Source organism: Ixodes scapularis, unplaced genomic scaffold (genome assembly GCF_016920785.2).
Source record: "Ixodes scapularis isolate PalLabHiFi unplaced genomic scaffold, ASM1692078v2 PGA_scaffold10__122_contigs__length_95168666, whole genome shotgun sequence".
NCBI classification, from domain to species: Eukaryota; Metazoa; Arthropoda; class Arachnida; order Ixodida; family Ixodidae; genus Ixodes; species Ixodes scapularis.
The window spans coordinates 71,300,112-71,321,514 of record NW_024609836.1 but is presented as its reverse complement, the minus strand read 5'-3'; the positions used below and the strand labels follow the sequence as shown (position 1 = coordinate 71,321,514).

General features: G+C 45.2%; 1 protein-coding gene across 1 annotated transcript in view; it reads right to left on the bottom strand.

The window, feature by feature from the left end:
* Positions 1-21,403, bottom strand: part of LOC8041513 (kinesin-like protein KIF13A) — a 93,260-nt gene that overhangs the window by 63,304 nt on the left and 8,553 nt on the right. Inside the window, exons 2-3 of the mRNA XM_029974132.4 lie at positions 1,790-1,868; positions 51-66 (exon numbers count right to left, since the gene is read on the bottom strand). Of these exons, the coding sequence (XP_029829992.3) occupies positions 51-66; positions 1,790-1,868 (95 nt within the window). The remainder of the gene's footprint in view (positions 1-50; positions 67-1,789; positions 1,869-21,403) is intronic.

The window sequence follows — 21,403 nt, the reverse complement described above, 5'->3', positions numbered from 1 at the left end:
GACAATTAATTAGAGTAAAACAAGAAGCAAAACATATGAATGACGCTCACCTTTGGATGTTTTCGCCTAGGGAACAGCACAGCAGCGTGCAGCATCCAACATGGAAAAAAGAGTAGAAATGTGAAACAAGGCACATACCTTTACCATCAGCAAAAGAAACATAAATTGCTTCTATCCCTTATTTAAGGAAATTCCCATAAATATTTATACTTCTAATCCTGTTCTGAAAGATAGGCACCTCATTAGGACACCCTCCCCTCCCTCCTTTGCTCCCAATGCCTTCTAAAATCAGAGTATTTGTCAATTCGTTTGTTACTCCCAATTCTTATGATAATCATGTCTGCCCACGAATTTTCTTGAGTATTTTTGCACTGTCCTACATCCTGCATGCTGCAAGAGTACAGCAGCAATATTAATAAAAAGTCAAGATAGGCAACTAAAAACTTTGAATATCTGAACAATATTTGGAAAGAAATTAGAGAAGAGACTGTCTCTCATGTTTTTTTATCAACTGGTGCATTAATCTCTGGTCTCCCTGGTCTCATGGATTCTAATAGCAAAAACAGCTTTCAGAGAATACAAACAGACAGGGTTTGGGTCGCATACCTTGCAGTGGAGTCCCATGATATTCACAAGGTAATCGAAACTCGAATAGTTTACTGTATGTCGGCCAATGAAGCAAAAAGTGAGATGGTGCAATTCTGTATGCAACCCTGTAGCAACAATTTTGCACATCTCGGTATTGTCAAATGATAGAAAAATGGCAACGTAATCGGCGAAGTGGACACTAAAATTAACATGTTTCCAGATGAAAAGAAAAGACTAACTAAGTGAGCAAATGTTTCATTTATGAGGAAGGCAGTGTACTATATTGCCTATCGTCAGCTGGTTCGACTTGACTGGTTCAGATGGCTAGCGAACAAAGTGGCAGGCTCCGTTATTGTCCTCAAAAGATGTTGCAAAATGTGGTACGATAAGCTCTCGTTAGTATGACCCCCATTAATTCAACACTGCTGCCTTCTAATTAAACGTGCGCTACCCCTGGCTCTCATTCAGATGCAGAACGTTTACACTGTGACCGATCTCAGCAGAGAAGGAAGCGATGGCATCACAGTGACAAGAATCGATTGTACACAGGGAATGTTTAGTGACCGCATGTAATAACACGCTGCCTGGAATGTTTCTCCAACTGTTGTGTTTAGACCCTGTAACGATGCATTGCAGCATCCCATTAAAGGCAACAAATTATGTCACAGAGGCCTCCGAGGGAAAGGGACAGATCGTTTCAATCCTCGTGATGATCAGTAAAAGTGACGGCGAAAGAGCATGTGTGGTTTCCATCTAACATCTCTGTCTCCAACCACCACGAACGTCGCAGCTATTTTCGACAGTGCACAACTGCAACGTCGCCATGTAAAGAAATGACGGACGCAATGAAGACACGGTAAACATGTTGGACGGTGATGCGTCCAGACTGCGAGAATGGTATTTCAGCCATCGACGTCCATCTTGAGTGCAGGCCGTCCGTTCCCCGGTTTTCCTGCAAGCGGCACCATCTTGGTGCTTGGGGCAGAGCGAACGCAACTGGCGATCGTTACGACTGAAAAATGTCTTCCCGAGTTTCAGACACGGTGTCGGAAAGTTCAAGCGATGTCGCTCCGCTCCGTCGCGAACTGTTTTAAACATTTCTGAAAGACGGAAAAGTTATTCCTGCGATTTCGTGTAAAGCTTTGGATGACCGACGTGTCGCTACTCTGAGACGTAGCTCACTTAGGGGCTCTAGTCTTACCCTTCTCCTTTGCCGGAGTTGTAGAGGACCGTCTGTCCCTCGGTCATCTCGACGACGCATTGTGCTCCGAGTTCGACCTCTGTGAGGGGAAAAAAACAAACAAAAGCAAAGATTTACCATTTTTTCTTCAACTCACAGAGGAGAAGATGCAAACACCACAGAGGTCATCAACCCTGGACACTAACAAAAGCAATGTGGAGAGCAAGTCGTCTGCTTCTTGCGTAGGAGTTGCGGTAACATCAGAACGACATCCAGCTCTGATTGGCTTTGATTGAAACGACAGTGGGTAGACCTCAATGCTAGATGCCTCAAGGTCTACCCACCATTCCTTTTTTTTTAAGTAAACAAATGATTGCTCGGCATTCTGACATTGTCACAACCTCTGTGCAAAAAACAGACGAAGTTGCGCCCCGCATAGGGAAGCGACCATTACATGCCCTGGTGCGGAAGTGACTATGTTTTTAATGGAATGTCTCTGAGCGTTATCGTTATGCCCGAGTCCCACTAGAGCGACAAACAGGAACAAATGACAGCGACGGGCCTCAAACACACGCAGCATGCTCGCGATGATACCTTTTGCAGGCGTTTAGTCGTTTAGTGTTAATGAAGTAAGCATGAGTGATTGCAAGCCTGCCAAAGATACCCTCACGTGCATGAAGCTTGTGTTTGAGCGTAGCCTCCTTCACTCTACTAAGCCTGTCAAGTCGCGAAAAACTCTGGTTTGAGGCTTGCCGCTGTCGTTTGTTTCTGTTTGTCGCTCTAGTGGGACTCGGGAGTTACAAGAAAGTGTTTGGCATCGCCAGATGTTTGGTGCTGAAGCGTAAATTGCTGAAAAGAGTATCTCTGTATGGTGTGTTCATGAGATAAAATTTCAGAAGTGGAGGCTTCCAAAAGAAGGTTACAAATAAAATGCTGATTTTGTGTACAAAGCAGGCACAACAATGTATAGAAACATTCTCTCTGACAACAAATCATAAGATACAAAGACTTTTTCTCTAACTGCTGATGTACTTGCAATCTGTGTCATGAGGAAGAGTCTTCAGAAACATACAACAGTATACTGTAAATTACTTAAATTTCGCGGGCTCAATATTCCGTAAATTTTTAAAAGAGCAGGTTTCGGAAATATTTTGCAAGCAAAAAGTTTGCGATTGGGAATGGTGTATTTATTACCGTGGGGTGATGTATATGCATAATCAATGTTTTACACCAATTTTCAAATTGTGAAATTTGCAAAAACTTAGGTCCTCACGAAAGTTAAGTCATTTACAGCATGTTCCTACAGGTCAAACCTTTATTCAAAAATACTTTTCTTTTTATGAAAACAAAACATGATTTTAAGGGATGTTTTATATTTTCACAACTCTTTGACGACCTTCCACTTCAAATTTCAGTAATGTAACGAGGCAACCTATAAAAGGCAACCTATGAGCTTAAGAAACTATCACAGTTCCGGAAGCTTTCGAAATCCGGGAGAAACTGTTTTATAGCACAAAATCTGCTTTACTTCCAAATATAGATACGAAACCCCCGGAAGCTTGTGTTGTAACTTACTGCCTTTGCTCGTCATATTTCTCTCACGGTCAAAATCATGGAGCACAAGCTGGGGACCGTTATGAATTGTCCTGTAGAAAATGCGCGAAAGTAACTGCAACCTTATCAGCCTCCCCGTTCCATGGGCCAATGTATGAAGCCATCTGGCAGCCACAGTACTTACGTTGACCTAGTTTAATGGTCCCGCGAGGCACCTGAGGCAGGCACGTATCCAAAAAGGGAGGGCCCATGGGACCCCCCCCCCCCCCCCCCCCGAAATCTTCAATTTTGCTGGGGCCTCGTCTCCCTCTCCCCCTCATACAGCATTTTGTCATGGGCGGGCCCGGCCCGGCCCCCCCCCCCCCCCCCGCCCCCCCCCCCCCCCCCCCCCCCCAAATCAAAATCCTGGCTATGTGCCTGACCTGAGGAATCATGAATGTACTAGCCGCCTTTGTATGAAACTTGGAGGACCAATAATTGCAAACTAAAAAAAAAAAAGACACAAGTCAGACTAGAAGTGGAGGGGGCCAGCGGATGCTTAGAGTATCGGCATTACATTCACCAATGGTCTCGTGATTACCAGTTTGGTGCTTGCGCAGGGCAAGCTCAGTCGGCAATAGCTACGGTTTGAAAATGTGACTTCCTTAGCCTTAGATACAATGTCAGGAGGCCGAAACGGTATAGTTTTGCTGTGTCCCTGTGATTTCAGATGAAGCCTGAGATAACTGGCAACAATGGTTTTAGGCACCGAGGTGCCTAAATATTTTTAGGCTAGTTTAGGCTAAAGTTTTTAGGCTATGTGGCACAAGCTACCACCCGTTATAAAGGGTACAGCCATTAGCATCTATCCATCCATCCGGTGGCTGAAGTGGCGCGAGTGGCGCTTAAAGTTGGTGGCACCACTCTAAAGCGTGCCTTACTTTTAGCGGCTCTAACAAAAAGTTGACAACTGCTGCTGTCAATGATGAGGCAGACGATCGTTTGGTGAGCGCATGCCTGTCTGATTAAGGTGGTTGCTTAACCTTTTCGCACTTTAGTTTGTCACAAACGCTCCGAATACAGTTCCTGCAAAGAGGTAGCCAACATGCCGGTGATTCTCGCGAGGGTACAAAGGAGTAGCGGTAAATAAACAACGGTGTGGACAAGACCAAGAAGAAGGTGACGGGAAGAACACTTCCTCCTTCGCGAGCAATAATAGAGTCGCGACCCTTGGCCCTCGTGCAGATAGCGCACGGAGGCCTCGTCAGACACACACTCAAGGAGTGCTCCACGAGATTACAAACACTGGACCCCATCCAACGGGAGAGCGGGGCAATGCACAGCCGGCACAACTGGCACAACGATGGCAAGCGAGTCACGTGGCATCTGCAGGTAGTGCCCCCACCTGATTGAGATATTGGAGGTACTTGTGTTGTGAGTATGTTTAGACAGCCGGAAGTTAGTCAGCCACAATGGGAGTCTGGTGTCTCGGCTGTAGATGAGCAATTTAGCCGGTGCGGTACAACCACTAGCCTGGGGTCAATGTGCACTACGCAGTAGTGATACACGACTGCACACCAGTACGATGCTCATCTAGATCGAAATGGGCAGGGGTGGGAATTGAACCCAGGATCCCTGGGTTCTGCAGCGCGAGCTTTCGCTCCAAGTGTTCCGAGCTGCTCCGGTACGTTAACGCACTCGGCCGCCAAACCCCCGAGATATCGGAGGCGAACGTGACGGTCGACAACAATGCACGGCCGGCTGTGAGATACCCAAGCGTCTCCAGGAACAGGCAGCACACTTCTCTCGGAAATATCTAATCAAGCAAAAAGCCGAAACAAAACGAGAATAAAAAAGAAATGTGGCTGCTGCATTCCAAAGATTGCGGAGGGCGGTCTTCGATTGCCATCGGCTTCTACGACGCGAGTGAGATGAGAAAAAACAGCTTTGAAATTAATTTAATTTTAAAAAAAGATTTCCGAGCAAGGAATGATAGGGGACCAGTAAAGTAATATCTGCAACTTCTGCATGGTGTCCAATCTATGCGCTACGTAGAATTAGGAAGAGTAAAAAGCTTTAATTTCTTCTCGTGGTGTCATATTTGTAAAATAAAAGCAGCCTTGGAGTTAGCGAGCCAGAACAGACAAAAAAGAATAACTAGTCACGAAACTCACAACATGAAGACTGCAAGAATAAAAAGATATGTAGCAGGCTACTCGCAAAACATTTTCAAGACACCAATTCTCTGTGTCTCATTCATCGTGCCCCATGCTTCCGCTTGTTTTCGCCATTTGAGACATATCTAGGTTTGTAACCAACCCAAATTCAAATAATTCAATGGCAATTAATGGACAAGTTTGAGTATTTTCAACTCCCCCACTGTCTACCATAACGCACCCTCCAACACTAACAAGCCTCCTTTTTAGAGCAAAGAGCTCTAAAACAACCCACCAGCTGTGACGATAATAGAGCAACAACTGTTATATACTGCCATTCTGTCTAGGGCTAAACAATTTTAGATAATGCATGCTCTTTTTTCTTTGTTTTTTCACATTGTTCCACTTAAGCAGGCAGCACTGCTGTTTCTTTATGTAGACTGCATTAGCATTTCAAATGACTTTTATCCAGAGTGACTAAAATAAATATAGTCATGAAAAAAATATTTAACTTCCCTATACACAAAGGTGCATGTGCTCTACAGGTGCATTCATATAATCATGATAGAGAGACCCACATGATTATGGCAGGGCTCAAATGTTTCCCATGTTTATTCGGTAAGTGGCACAACATCAAGAGTTAGATTAAGCCATAAATTGCACCATTTACGAAAAGCAATTGTCAAAAACAAGATGTGCAGTAAAAGGTTTGAAGGCTGGGCTGTTGGCACAAACTTATTGTACAGCCGTCCCATCTAAGTCAGTTGGCACAGAATTAGCTCGTGAGCACTTGCCAGCAGTTTGTGTTTTTCTTGCTTTCATCTTTCCCGCACTTTCATATATGATAAATTGTGCAGTTTTGGCCTCTCTTTTTTAAATGTTATGCATGAAAATCAATGCCACTGACTACTTAATTAATTAAATGGTTGAAGGGGGCAATTATTTAAGTTAAATCTTGAATCGACAACTAGCCCCAAGTTTTCGAGGTTAAAAGAGAACTGATGTCATGACTGAAGCGTCTATTGATATGATTCTTGACTGATGGACAGAGGTCATAAAATAAAAAATACCACAAATGTGGGTGTTCACAATACACCTTCACAAAAGTGGGGTGAGATGCAAGACAGTGCCATAAACCTCACATACTTTATTCCGTGAGAAATTGGCAACCTTTAACAAGTTCACTCCAAATGCCTACTTATAATTCTCTCTCTCTCTCCCCCCCTTCCCTCCCTTCTTCTTCTTCTCCCTTCCTTCCTTCACCCCTCTGCCCCTCACCTCCCCTCCCCTCCCCTCCCCCCCCCCCCGCTTTCACTTTCACTTTTGGTAGCAACCCTTATATGCAAATAATGCCATATTTCCAGGTTTAACATTTAATAAATTTTCCAAAATGCAGCTTCTTCAAATATTTTGCGAGAACTGAATTACACACTTGCAGTGATGACATTGATGGTTCGAGACATTTTAGAGCACCTTTTAAAGTAGTCAAGAGTTCATTTTGAAGCAGCAAAGAACACTTTTGGAGCACAAGCATACACTTCATTCTTAGTCATTTTGCTGCAAATACTATGCTAAGATTCATGTGCTGGCCGGTGCAACTAACATATACTGTGCGCTTTCCTTCCCACGTCTGTGCAGCCTTTTCTTAGCATCCATTGCAAAGCGTAACTAAATTGCAAAGGTAATTTAATTCTGCAGATCAATGACATCTTGCATGTAGATATTCATGGTGGTGCAAAGTCAGCATGTGGAGAATAAATATGCTTTAAAAAATCCTGGGGAACTTACTGATGTTATTCCTGAGCATTCATTCCACTGTTAAAGTTACTTTAGTGTTAATTCAAATTTTACTGACTACATCCAGGAAAAGTTGGGGCCTGCTTAGAGGTGTTAACTCAAGATAAAAATTAAACCTGGGGCACAGCACAGCTACACCAAAATCAATATGATTAATCCACTCATTCACGATACGCAAGCACGAAATATCATCCCTTAAAACTCGAAATAAAAAGAAAGAAGAAAAACATGACTAGGGATTTGTTGGAGTCTCTAGGACTAGAAAATAAGAATATATAAATTCGGAATTACTAAATAAATAAACCTAAATAATCTTTTAAATATAAAAATGTAAACTAGAGCAAACATTTTTTAAAGACATTTAATGTAGATAAATAGAGGGTGTCACAAAAAAAAAAATTAATATTTTTTTTTTTTTTTAAATAAACAAGGCATTGCCGAATGTTCACTCTCCGCCCAAAGGTAGCGCTGGAGTTCACAACCAGATGCCAAAGTTTCAGCCCTATCCGATACTTTATTCAAAAGTTATAAGAGATTTTCTGCAAATTTCAATGGGAAAATGGCGGCCCACAAAGTTTTCAAATACATGAAACTCATATGGCACCAGAAACGCCAGAAACCGAAGACGGGCAAAAATGGGCTCCATTTTCCCAGTGAAATTTTTCATTCAATATATATTTCATGCAATATAATAATAATGCAATAATATATACTTCATTTATAAATTCAATATGTTGTTAATTATGCCACTACAAGATAACTGTTGCCCAGGAAACTCACTAGGTACTAATCAAACGTTGTAATCAAGGCACACACCCAGGAACTTTTACATATTCACACAAGGCAAAAGGCTAATGAGAATGGAATACTTGATGAGTATATAGTTATATGGCAAAGACACTAAGCAGAATATACATCAAAATGCAAAATAATTTTTAACATAGTGAAACAGGGAGCTAGAATGTGCAATGGCGAGAAAACCCGCGTTTTTTGCATTGATAGCAGCGGGCCTCCGCGGCACCAGCATACGATAACCACCATGCTGGTGCGTTGGCTGGTGTTTGACTCGACGGCCCTTCGCAGCGAGAGCTCCCTAGCGAGAGCACTAGCAATCACTACGAATCCCGACGATCGTTTCGTCGGCATTGCATGCCCCACGAGACAGAGTAGCCGTCAAGTAAAAAAGTACGAGTGGTGGGAAAGGGATGCTGCCACGGATTACCGAGTTTGCGGGGCGTATTTCATAACGGCGAGCGGCAGCACTTTTCTACCGTTGTTTACGTTCGCGGACGCCTTTGCATCGGCTTTTGCCCGTTCGTGGTGTAGATGCCCTTTGCCTCTGTTTACATCACGGCGTTTCCACGCTTCGAGCGCACCTTCGGGGCTCCCGACCGAGTACGGGCGAGTGCCGCGCCGCGAGCCCGGCCAGACGGCGATCGGTCGGCGGCGGCCCCCGTGTGCAAGCTCGCCGAGACGCCGCCGCCGGGGCATCGGAAATTGTGCCTTCCGCGAGACGATAACCTTTGCAAGGAGCGAAAGTAAGCAGGCGAACCGGTTAGGAAACATCCTAATGTAAACCACCGAGACAATAAAAGTTAACTTGTCTGTTTTTTTTTTTTGTTTTTTTCATTTATTTTTGTTTTAGGGTTTAGATTAGGACGGTAACCTTGCGTCGTCCACCAGCATTTCTTGAAATCGTAACAATTTTTCTACAAGTGACTCCTACAGCCGCTCGTCAAATTTGGGAACGTGCATTCTGCTCGTAGCGCAATCGCACCAATGCCGAAAAATTCCGCACGTACGGCTAAAAGTCATCGTCGTAAGCTCGGCACGTTTTTCCAAGTTCACGTGTAACACATTAAGTACCTTTGTTGAAAATACGGTGCATGTCCGGGCAGTTATATCCTACGCCTTGGTAAGCGCATCCGCGCGGTGTGAAGTCCACCACCAGCATGGTGCAGGGTCCCGTCCTTCCCTAGCGTGACGTCACGTGCAAGGCATGCGTTGAAATGCTCACCTAGGATTGCTTATCTAGTTTTTCCTCTTTTTAATTAGTTTTTTTTTTTTTTTTTTCCGGCCCTCGAGGCTGCCGACAGATCCGTATAATCCGGTCCCTGAGCCAAAACGTTTGGAGAACCCCTGGTCTGGAAAATTTGACTGCCACGCACATGTTGTCAATCAAACGTCACCAAGTTTTACGTTTCGACGTCTTTCTCTTTTTTATTTTTTGAATATTTGGCCGGTGGTTGTGCTCTATTCCACCCTGGAAGGATGATTTACTCCGTTGCGGGAAGGTCATCACGTAATTACGATGTCTACTCTGCGAGCGTAACTCCTCTGCGCTACACCAGTGTGTGGTCAGAATCGCACTCACCGGAGCTAATTAAACCGCCCCAAAACAGACCCCGAATAATGTAAAAAAATATCACGAAATTTCAGAGACGAAGATCATATCAAATCACATGTTATTTTCTAAGCAGAGCCTGAAAGTTTTGAAAATTTGCGCAAGCTTCACGGTAGCTGCGCTACACTGCCGTAACTATCTGGCAGTGTAACGAACGCCTGAGCTATATCAGTCGTAGCATCGATACATTGAAATGAGCATTTGGCGCAATGCTGGTCTAAATTGCCCACATTTTGGTAAAATGTTGCAGGATATGGCAGGGTCAGTGCTTTGGCGCAGTTTGGTGCAAAAATCGCAGCAATCGTATTGCTAGCTGTACTGGGCAGTAAACTGATTCATGGACCCTATGTTTTATTACCATGGACATTTCTTCTTTTTTTTTTTTTCACAGTATTACTTTCATGATTTATTAAAGCCCATGCAGGATGATAATAATGATGACCGCTGTGGTGATGATGATGACAATGATGATGGCGGTAGTGGTGGTAACGCCGATTAGGGCAATATGTCGATTTCTCTTCTTTGTGAAGTACAGATATCGTTCATCTCGTAATATTTATTGGGCTGATTCTCTATCGGTAAATTTAATGGTAAGAAAATACAGGTTTCACTGGATGAAAAAGATGCGTAAGATTTTTGTTTATCAGATGGTGCTTTGCAGATAATTCATCGCTCCATCATGTTAATAGGGTAAGGTACAAAACTCAGAAAGGTGAAAGGCTCTTCTGAATATTTCTCTCTTCGTGGTCTCGGCTGTCTTGGAGGGAAATTGACAATTATGTTTCAAATTTCCAGGGTCCAGCACGGGACCTGCTGACAGCCTGGGGCCCGGAGCTGAAGCTCCATTAGCTTGTGTCTTAATCTGGCCCCGTCGCCCCCCAGACAGAGCAGTAAAGTTCCACAGTTCACCAGCCCTCTTAATTATAATAATGATAATAAAAATATTTTTTACAGGATAGTAAAAATGCACAGTATCACGTATGTATAATTCATACATTGACAAATAGCTAGGCAGCAAACCAAAACCCCTGCATATTTGATTGAGTTCCCAGCCAAGAAACCTAAATTCCCATATGTACCCAGAAAAATAAAAAGACGAGATATAATCCATTATAAAATAAAATAAGACATTAACACGCACACACACACACAAATGTGGTCCAATACGTTAGGCGTTAGACGCTGTCACAAATAGCAAACTTTTTTTTTTTTTATTATTATGACTACGCGCAAAAGAAGGTAACGCCACCCAGAGGCCAAAACGCGCCCTTTCAGAAATGGGAAAATGGCTTCCGTCGGCGAACACGTGAAACAGAGCAGTGGGAACCAAAAGACAACGAAGGGTCTTAAAAGCACGAGAAAACACGTTTATGATCATTAATATTGTTGCTGCAGGCGTCAAGGAAAAGAAAAGAAAAAAATAAAGGGGGGGGGGGGGGGGGGCGAAGGCCGATCTCAAATACCACGTCGAAAAAGTGAACCAAGGTCAGGTCACTGAAGCAACAATCAAGCCAGACGAGCTTAGAAATGTGGACAATCGATAACGACGTATATCATCGGGGCGTCGTCTCCGCGGCCGATAAATCCCCCTTTTGTCCATCTTCACCCCGGGACGCATTCCGGCGCCGCGCACGACACCTCGCGTGATTGCGGTACATTGACACATTCGTCGCTTCCTTGCGCTATCCCTCCCCTCCCCTCCCTCCTCCCCTCCTCCCCTCCCCCCCTCCCCTCCCATCGCGACCGCTACTCTCCTTCGAGCACGCGGGAACCGGTGGAAGGTACCGGCGTACCGGGCTCGGGCGCGGGAGCGAGCATCCGAGAAGAAAACGCTATTTCTCCATACTGCCGAGACCAGCTATAACGAAGTCGGTTATAACGAAATAGCGGCTACAGCGAAGCGATCACGATTTCCCATTCCCTTTTGCACTTCGTTATAACTGAAGTCGGTTATAACGAAACAGCGGCTACAACGAAGCGACCACGATTTCCCATTCCCTTTTACATAGCGTTATAATCGAAGTCGGTTATAATGAAATAGCGGCTACAGCGAAGCGATCACGATTTCCCATTTCCTTTTGCACTTCGTTATAACCGAAGTCGGTCATAACGAAAGAGCGGATATAGCGAGGCGATCACGATCTCCCATTCTCTTTCAGACTGCGTTATAACCGAAGTCGGTTATAACGAAATTGCGGCTACAGCGAAGCGATCACGATTTCCCATTTCCTTTTGCACTTCGTTATAACCGAAGTCGGTCATAACGAAATAGCGGCTACAGCGAAGCGATCACGATTTCCCATTCCTTTTTCCACTTCGTTATAACCGAAGTCGGTTATAACAAAATAGCGGCTACAGCGAAGCGATCACGATTTTCCATTCCTTTTTCCACTTCGTTATAACCGAAGTCGGTTATAACGAAATAGCGGCTACAGCGAAGCGATCACGATTTCCCATTCCCTTCTCCACTTCGTTATAACCGAAGTCGGTTATAACGAAATAGCGGATACAGCGAAGCGATCACGATTTCCCATTCCCTTTTGAACTTCGTTATAACCGAAGTCGGTTATAACGAAATAGCGGATATAGCGAAGTGATTTCCGATTCCTGCTGACTTCGTTATAACCGGTCTCGACAGTATAGAAGGCATTCACCTGCGTCACAATTCCGCCGTGGATTTTGTCGACATCGCCATCTTGTTGGACTCGTTTTCGTGCGAGGCAGTGAAAACGCGTTGGAGATGATTGGTGTGCGCGACGCACATTTCGATGACTTGTGCTTTGGCCGATTGTTGGCTGCTCCGGCCAGTCTCAAACGAAGACACGGAGGCCGAGGAGCAAAATAGCGAACCCAGCTTTCTTTTAAAGGGGCACTGACACATCAAAATCATATTTTTTTTTTTTATTATCCGAAACGATTGAAAACGACGAGATCGCGCGTCAGAAGAGCGGGGAAAGTCTGTACGCACACGGATGCGCGTTCACCTCAAAACGTTCACAGCGAAAACGCCAAGAGCGTAAAAAATAGGTACGCACTCGCACGCGCGCCTTCAATTTTCAAAAGTTGACGGCGAAAAGCGTGAAAAATCTGCTCGCACGGACGCGTGTCCATTTCCAAACGTACGAAAACGCGAAGACCGTGGCCAATCTGTAGTGCGTTTTCGTCACTGTCGAATGGTTGGTAGCACCCGAAGCAATCGAGACCAACCACTATACGCTTCGCGGAAAGCTGAAACTCCGTGAGAACGTGACGCGGCTATAAACGGTACGAAGAAAGTTTGAGGACATGACGTTACTTAAATAAAAATCTACAAAAGAAAAACGAAATTTCTAGCCCATGTCTAATATTTATCAAACCCAAAATCGAAATGTGGGCGCATGTAAAATTTGTTTAGATGGAAACAGAAAGTCAACAAGATGAAATATTTTTCTCTCTTTTGCTGACAATTTTGTTCACTGAGAGTCAACCCGCTCCCAGAATGTATTATTTTAGAAATATTAGAGCCAAGAGACGTGGTCTTTTTCTTTTTTTTTTTTTCTTCAATTTTTGATCTAGGCAACGTCATATTCTCAGCCTTTTGCATTCATTCACTCATCCCTGCTACATAAAAAAAAAAAAAAATAGCGTTACATTCTTAAGGCGTTTTAGCTTTCTGCAATTCGTAGTATATCTATGGGGGCCCCAAAAACATGGTTTCATTTCCTCGATGTAGCATCTATTTCAGTGAAAAAAAAAATAAAAAATAATACTTCTCAGCGAGAAAGAGGACATTGTTTTCTTTCTCGCCGACAAGTATTTTTTGTTTTGTACTTTTCCACTGAAATAGACACTACAGATGCCCACAGTGTCATTCCTCGTTTTGACGATATTAGGTTTAGCTGGACGTCGGCTCAAAGAAATTTCGTTTTTCTCAATTATCTTTTGATCCGGGTGACGTCATGCTCTCGGACTTTGGCGTCCTATATCCCAACCGCTAGCATCACATTCTCACGAAGTTCGAGCTTTCTGCGATGCTAAGTTTGTTTACCCGAGCCGAAAAACACGGTTCTCGTTTCTCGGGAACTCCCTGTACTATAAATTCTGTACTTCCAAAGTAAAGTGTACAAGGACTTTTTTAACACAAACTTTCATGATGCCCTTTCATTCCCGTATACAATGGACCTGGTACCTGGTATGCACTGCCCCAGGGGAAATCGAGGGTGCATCGGCTGTTTTAGGAAATGGCGGCGAATATTGGATGAAGTCAAGTGGCAACAGAGTAGTTGTTTTACTCTCGCCGGCAAACTATTTAATGATCAACTTATAGGGCAAAATTACTTGTATAAGTCGTATAGCTGTCAGTACTTTACTCAGATGACGTCTCGAATGACGATAGCGCGTTTTCCCATAACAATACGTCTTTTTTTTTTATTTTTATTTTATCTTGGGGATTGTATTTTGAAGTTTGGAGTTGTACTTCCCTCGAGTGCACAAAAAAAACAATAATACTTGAAGTAAATTACGAAAAGATACTCAGATAATTTGCTTCGAGTAAAGCACAAGTTTTATGAACCTACTTGAGTCCAATGTACGCAAAAATACTTCCCAACACTGCTCGATCCAACCCAGTAGAACGTAGCACAGCCGGATGCAGACCAACAAAATGGCGCACACGTCGCACCGAGCGATTGGCGAGGTCACGTGGCTACCCCCTATTTCCCTTCCCGAAATAACTATCGTCTGCTTTTGAGGTGCAAAAGCAGACAAGCCGCTGCAGCAACGCAAAACAAACCTCGAGGTCCATTAAAGTTCGTGCATCCGCTTCCTCCCAGCTGCTTCTACTTAAAACGCATAATATGTACAATTATATCACGAGACTCAAAACTAAACGACGGAGGTACCCGAAGTTGGTAGGAAGAACCACAGCCTGGGGAATGAACTTGGAAAGGAGACCGTGTCCAAAAGTTTTCGTGTCCAATCACGCGCTTCTTGTCCAAGGATGGATGGCTGGATGGATGGTAATGGCTGTACCTTATGTAACGGGCGGTAGCCTGCGCCACCTAGCCAAGCAATGGCGACCACCGATGTTGCTTGATGAGGTTTTGAAAAAAAATCAATTGTCACACCAACTTTTTTTTTTGTTTTTTTTTTTTTAACGATTATACGGTGAAATGGCGTCGTATGTCGAGTCCTTCTCTTCTTTGAACGTTGCCTAAATCTTTCGGGGCTTCGCGAAGGGAAAATCTGGTTTTTGCGCGCGCTGGAGTGGAACTCTGCACGCGCTTCACACGGGAACGTGAAGGCCGAGGAGGGAGGAAACGAGAGCCGTTCCCTCGAGCAAGTTTGCCCCGGATCCTAATCTCGGCTTGCTTTGCAAGCACCGCTGTCGCCCTTCGAATCTCTGCTACGAAAGGGTGGCCGAGTCGGAGCGTGGAGCGAAAGTTTGCGCTGCACAGGGATGGGCAAAATACATGCAAATATGTATCGAAATACAAATACAAAATACTTCGTCAAAAATGTATTTAATTACAAATCTAATTACATTTCCAAAAAAAAAAAGCATTTAAGTACAGGATACAAATACAACCAAATGTATTTGGTCTCCTCCAAATACTTTTCCAAATACATTCCTCAAAATTTGCGTCGGCGACTTCAGGGCACCTGCAACGGGTTTCTGGGTGTCTCATTTTAATTTTGCATCGCACACTCGGGAGTGAGTGTGCGAGGCTCCTAGTAACGTAATATAAATATAATCACGAAAAAATGTAATCAGCTTGGACGTAATAGGTGGAAAAAGTACAGAGCTCCAAGCAGCTTTTTTTGTCGATTACCTTTTGGTATAGACCAACAAAGAACCGAGACGAACAAGACGCGCAGCACTAGCTAGAGAATTTTTTATCGTTTCAACTCGCACCAGTTATGAAAATCTGGACGACCCGCGCATCTAGAATATTCCAGGCAAAAATATGGAGGGAAATCAGGCTGGAGGGAATCACAAGTTGTCACAGGCACTTACTTAGCCAGTCTGCCTGTGAACGTCGATTTCGTCACTAGTCTTGCCCTGGACTAGCACCGTAATCACAAAGTCACTAAACGCTTGTGCTTGATTGAGAGACACTGCATTCGGTGCAGAACGTAGTTTTCTTCCTGCTCTGGACAGTGCTTTTAAAATAAAGCCGGAGGAGAAAAAGAAAAAAGCCCCATGGCAGAACAAAGGATGGAGACTATATCTTACAACCACATGCATAAAAACAAGAATTGCCGTGACAATAAATTTGAGTGATGTATTTTCGCCCACAAAATTGTATTTAATTACAATTGTATTTGAAATACCCACGTTTTAGTATTTAAATACACACGTCAAATACATTACCCAATTTGTAATTAAATACAAATGCAAAACACACAAAGTATTTGAAATACGTATTTCAAATACTTGTATTTGAAATAGTGCCCATCCCTGGCGATGCATAACCTCCTGGGTTCGGCCCCTGTGCCTCCTGTCCGTTTCGATCTGGATGAGCTTCGTCCCGCTACGCGTTCGTGTAATCACTACTGCGTGGTGGAGCACGTTAAAGACCCCAGGTTAGCGGTTGTACTGCACTGGCGAAATTTCTCACGTATACAGCTAAGCGACAAGTCAACCGTTGAGGCGCACACTATACATCGAGACTGTCTAAACATACGAGCAACGCAATTTTCGTTGTTAGGACTGGCATTAGGACCCGCAGACCTAACCGTTTGCCGCGAGAATTGCACATGTTTCAAAAACAGCTTTATACACCAACGCGCGCGTGCCTTTGACGCTACGCTGCTATCGGTACTGCGCATGCGCAGGCAGACACACAACTAACAAACTTTAACACTTTCTTTTATTTGATGGCCCGGGGGAGGGGGGGCTATTTTGTGTATGTTTAAGAGAACGTTCCTGCAGTTAAAAGTTTAAAAAAAAAGCGAATAAAATTACACTTATGGGTACTACTACGTAGGAAAGTAATACTACGACTGCGAAATAACTACCGGAGTGTATATATATATATATATATTAATGCGTATTTTCTTATTTTCACTCGGAACATATATACTTTACGACCGGGGACAAGCAGTTTATCTGAACTCGGTTCGAGCCATTCGTACGGCTCTTGGCCGCCTTGCAAACACAACGGAACTCCAGCAAAAGCTTGGCTCCGAGAGTTTGTCGGACAATGTCTCCTAACAACGGGACAAATGAACCCACATATGCTCCGTGTTATTCTCCCTCGAGCGTGTTTACGCGAAGCGCCTTTCCTGCGACGCCTTCGGACGACGCCGACGACGCCTTCTGTACCGCAGATGAGGCTACGAGCCGTCCTAGCCAATCCCGGGACGCGTAAGTGTCACGTGACCTACGTGAGTGGCGCACAGTCACGTGACAAGTTCACCGAGCTGGACTGACTGGTACGCCAATCCAGCTCGGTGTAAATCGAAAAACACCGATTTATAAAAAGAACATGACTCAATTTAAGTTTTTTTGTTTTTTTTTATACTTAAACAGTTCATTTTTTATGGGACTTTTCCACCATAATCACCATTTTTCTAGCGTCCGTCCAAGACAAATTTTCAAAATATACACAACCAAATAAAAAAAAAAAACGAAAAACATCTGCCGACTTTTCTTGCAAATAATAACAAAAACATTTACGGTCCAAGTATATAGGTCGACGCCCCAGTAGCTGCAACTTCCAACGCGACCCCCACACAAACTTCAGCTTCGGTTGGTTGGACGCTTCTGCGTTGCTGGCCGGATTCCAAAGCATGCTCGGAAAGATGCAAACAAGGCGCGTCATTATGCACGCCATCGTCGGCCATCGAACTCTCTCGCCGTCGCAGACTTTCGCGAGACGTGCAATCGACTAGAAAGTCTAGGGTGCCTTCATGTCCCGCAAAGCGAACATGAAGGCACTCCAATAAAGTCTATCGCAGGTTATTTTGAGAGTGGCATGGAGAGGGTCCTCCCACAAAACCTTCCCCCCTTTCCACTTAAATAGAGCGAACCTGGAGAGGAGCAAACCACCAATCATGGAGACGCTTTGTGGCGGGTTTTCACCTTCTTGCGGGATCGAGCAACACTGGCCTCAAAGTAACCGGCACACACCCTCTCCCGTTATGTGCGGTTCCAGAATCAACTTTATTTTTCACTGACTGATTGACTGACCTCACCTTGCGTTGTAGCCGGATCTACGAGGGACTCTGACCGACAACCCTGCGTATATAAACGGGAAGCCACCGCAGTATAACAACTGGAAATTACAATGCTGCACGTCCGTTTCCGAGTGCCTCCCCGATCGGTAAAAGGGGGTCTAAAACGCGGAAACGCGGTCGCAGCAGAGCGGAAACGCGGAGGGAGCTGTTCGTTCTCCCGGTCCGCTCACTTCCTCTTTCTCGAAGGCGTCCAGCCCACTCGAATGAAGGTCTGTCTGCTTTGCTTGTTCTTCATCTCGAGTTTCTAGGCAAAAGGCGCGCTCGCTCTTTGTTTGTTTCTTACAAGCAGCGACAGCCTTCGCAGCACCGAGATCGCGTAACGGCGGCGTCGGTTTGAGAAGGGCAATGATGGCGGCGTCGGTATAATGAGCAGCCTCTGACGAAAGTGACCCGATGCTCAGGTCCTGAGCCACTTACTGGAGCCGAAAAGAACCAGGTATGAATCAAGGGATCCAACAGTCACGTGATAACCGAGCCAACAGATCCAACGAATCAAGAAATGCAATATGGGTCAGAGGTCCAACGAGTCAAAGACCCAGCAGTCACGTGTCAGTTGAGTCATCGAGAGATCCGAAATATAAGTCAACCCAGTAGTCACGTGTCAGCTGAGTCATCGAGAGATCCGAAATGAGTCAAGAGATCTAAGATGGGTCAAGAGATCTAAGATGGTTCAAGCGATCCTTCGAGTCAAGAGATCCAACGAGACGACAAGAGATCCAGAGTCGAGACAACGGGTCACGAGGTCCAACGTTGGCTGTTTTGACTCGTCGGATCTCTCGAGTCGTTGGACCTCTTACTCGGAATCCCATCGAGGCGGACGTCCACCGAGACACTTCGTCCCACATCGTCGCGCCTACAATTCGCGCCGTAGAACGGGAGCAATTGTCGGAGCGTGCCATTGTAACCGCGAAGGTCAACGGGTAAACACCGTGTCGCCGGAACTATTTGATCCGGACAAACCAGAAATCGAAGGAAACACGACGTCGCCCGCTACCTCACACACCTCAAAGGACGAAGTCCCAACAGAAAGACTCTCGCGCGATGAGTTCCATTCCCAAAGTCCCACCGATCTCGATATGGACGGGTGAATTTAAGACGGAAAGAACGTCCGTTAATACCGCGAAACGGGAACGGCCTTTATCAAAATAACGAACGGAATTTAAAATCACGACGATCCATAGCAGAAGCACCCCCCAATATGGGTGCCAATATTACAAAGACAAGACTGATTCTGCGCCATATAAACTTCGCGGCAACGAGAATAAATTTACCGCGCGTAGGAAGAGATCCAAGACGATTTGATTTGCGAATGCAGCTTATTTCTGGATGTTGCTCGCATAAGCAACAGAAGAAATGGCGCTCCTAGAATTAAAAAAAAACCAATAAAGAAGTTGTCATCAGTGTAGTAACTGCCACCGGAGACAGCGGGATGCGGCAAACATTATGAGCTCGCCGGCGTTCGGGCCAGGGCGACACAAAAGCCACGCGGGGAGCCCCCGTTACGTTGATTGCCACATTTTCTATTGTCACGATGTGGCAGTCGGTTGCACAGCTTAGCATGCCAGAGGCATCCTATCCGGCGTATATTAACCCCCTTGGGTATAAGTACGACGCTGGGCCAGCGCATAGTGCCGCAGCCTTTTGGTATTGTTTTACGTGCGTCTTGACGTAAACTTACAGAAAAAGACGCATGACGGACCTAGCGGTAGAGTACATAAGAGTCGCACGAAAATTACACTGTCCATATTATAGCGGAGCAGTTTATGGCTAGGGTTCCGTGGATATTTCGTGTGCGTCAACAAAAACTCAGAGAGGGCTCCCAGCGCCCTCTCTTTGTCGTCATTCCAAGCTCTTGCGTGCCTAGTTTCCTTTCCTTCCGCAGCGTGGCGGTCCCGTCGCGCGTGTCTACTTTCCGCCGGCTCCACGGGGCGGCGATAGTCCTCGACATGTGTGCGTACCTTTCGTCACGATGACCACCGATCGAGACAATAATTGTGTTCGTACCTTTGTTCAAAATTCCGTGTCACGTCTCTGTCGTGTGCTAAACACCTCCGCTGGTCATCAACCTTCACAGAGTGCAATGGCTTCCTTTTTTTTTTTTATTGGGTTTGCTGCTTTGACTGTTTTACTCGTTGGCAGTCTCGTACGTTACTCGAAGAAAAGTGATCGATTAGAATTACAATTACTCTTCGTTAAAAAGTATTCAATTAGACTGCTCGATTACTCGAGAAGAAAAGTAGTTGGTCGTTATTTTTCCGATTACTTCAGACAAGTCCTTCGTATTGTCCATTGTTGGATTAGGATCACCGAATTCTAAACTACTTATCTTCTCAATCCATCAATTTTGGTCAACCACTCTTCTTTCCAAGACTTGGTTCCAAGATTTCTTGGTAGGAAATTTGTACAAAGGGCGCCATTAGAAAAGAGAGGGGAAAATAGCAACGAGTATGAGTAATTTTAGAACTTCGGAAAATTACCAGATTACTCGTGCGATTTCATACTAATAAATGCATTCAAATGATTACAAAATTACTCGAAAAGTAATTAATTACAAGTCTTGTGAAGAATACCATACGTATCTGCTTGTGGAGGTTGTTCTTTTCTATCGCAATCCTTTTTTTTTTTTTCCTGCTGGGAATCTATGGCTTATGGCGAATTCCACTGGTCGTTTTGGAGCGTGCCGGGATCGACTTCTGTGGAGCGCGCCTCCTCCACTGGGCGATCGGGACCGGGACGGACGTCTTCCACTCGTCGTTTTGGATCAGCTCCCACTCCCGATCTCGATCCGCATCCGAGAAAAGTCGCTCTCTCCGCCGATTTCGGCGGATTCCACCGGAAGCCAGCCTGTCCAGAACTCGGCGCGCACACCTGACTTCCTTTCTCGCCGGACACCTCGCCTCGGAAGAATTCGCAATGGCCGCTCGCAAACTGCAGGCCCGCTTTACTGGCTTCACTGCTGCTCTTGCTCGATGACAGTTCGTCGTCAAGTCGCTCGAGTAGCTCCTCCAGGAGTAGCGGCTCGACTAGCAGCGACGACGAGGATACCTTGTATATCCCGCACGAATACGACTGCCTTTTCGGACCTCCGCAGACGAGGCCGAAAACCGAGACGTATATTTGGACACCGTTCACGAGTATTCCGACGAAGAGGCAAGTGGGCCACACGCTGATGCACGTCGCTTATCGACGCGCATCTTCCCTATCATGATTAACTTCGCTCGTGCGTTGAACACGTGTTGTTAGCACCGCGATTGCGAAAACATGCGCTTCGAAATCCGGGACCGCGGGAAGGGGATTCCCAGGGGAAGGTGAACCGACGGGAAGGCATCCACCGATCCCGGAGGAGTGGGCATGTTCCCCTTAGGGGATGTGGAGGCAGAGAGGCTGCGTTCGGATCGCGTGCTCCATCTTGGATCTGGTCTACTGATCCCGGCGCGCTCCAAAACGACTTGTGGAATTCGTCATTAGCCGCCGTGGGCTTAGGGAAGCAGCCCACGGCGGCTAATGACGCTGGGGTAGGGGAGC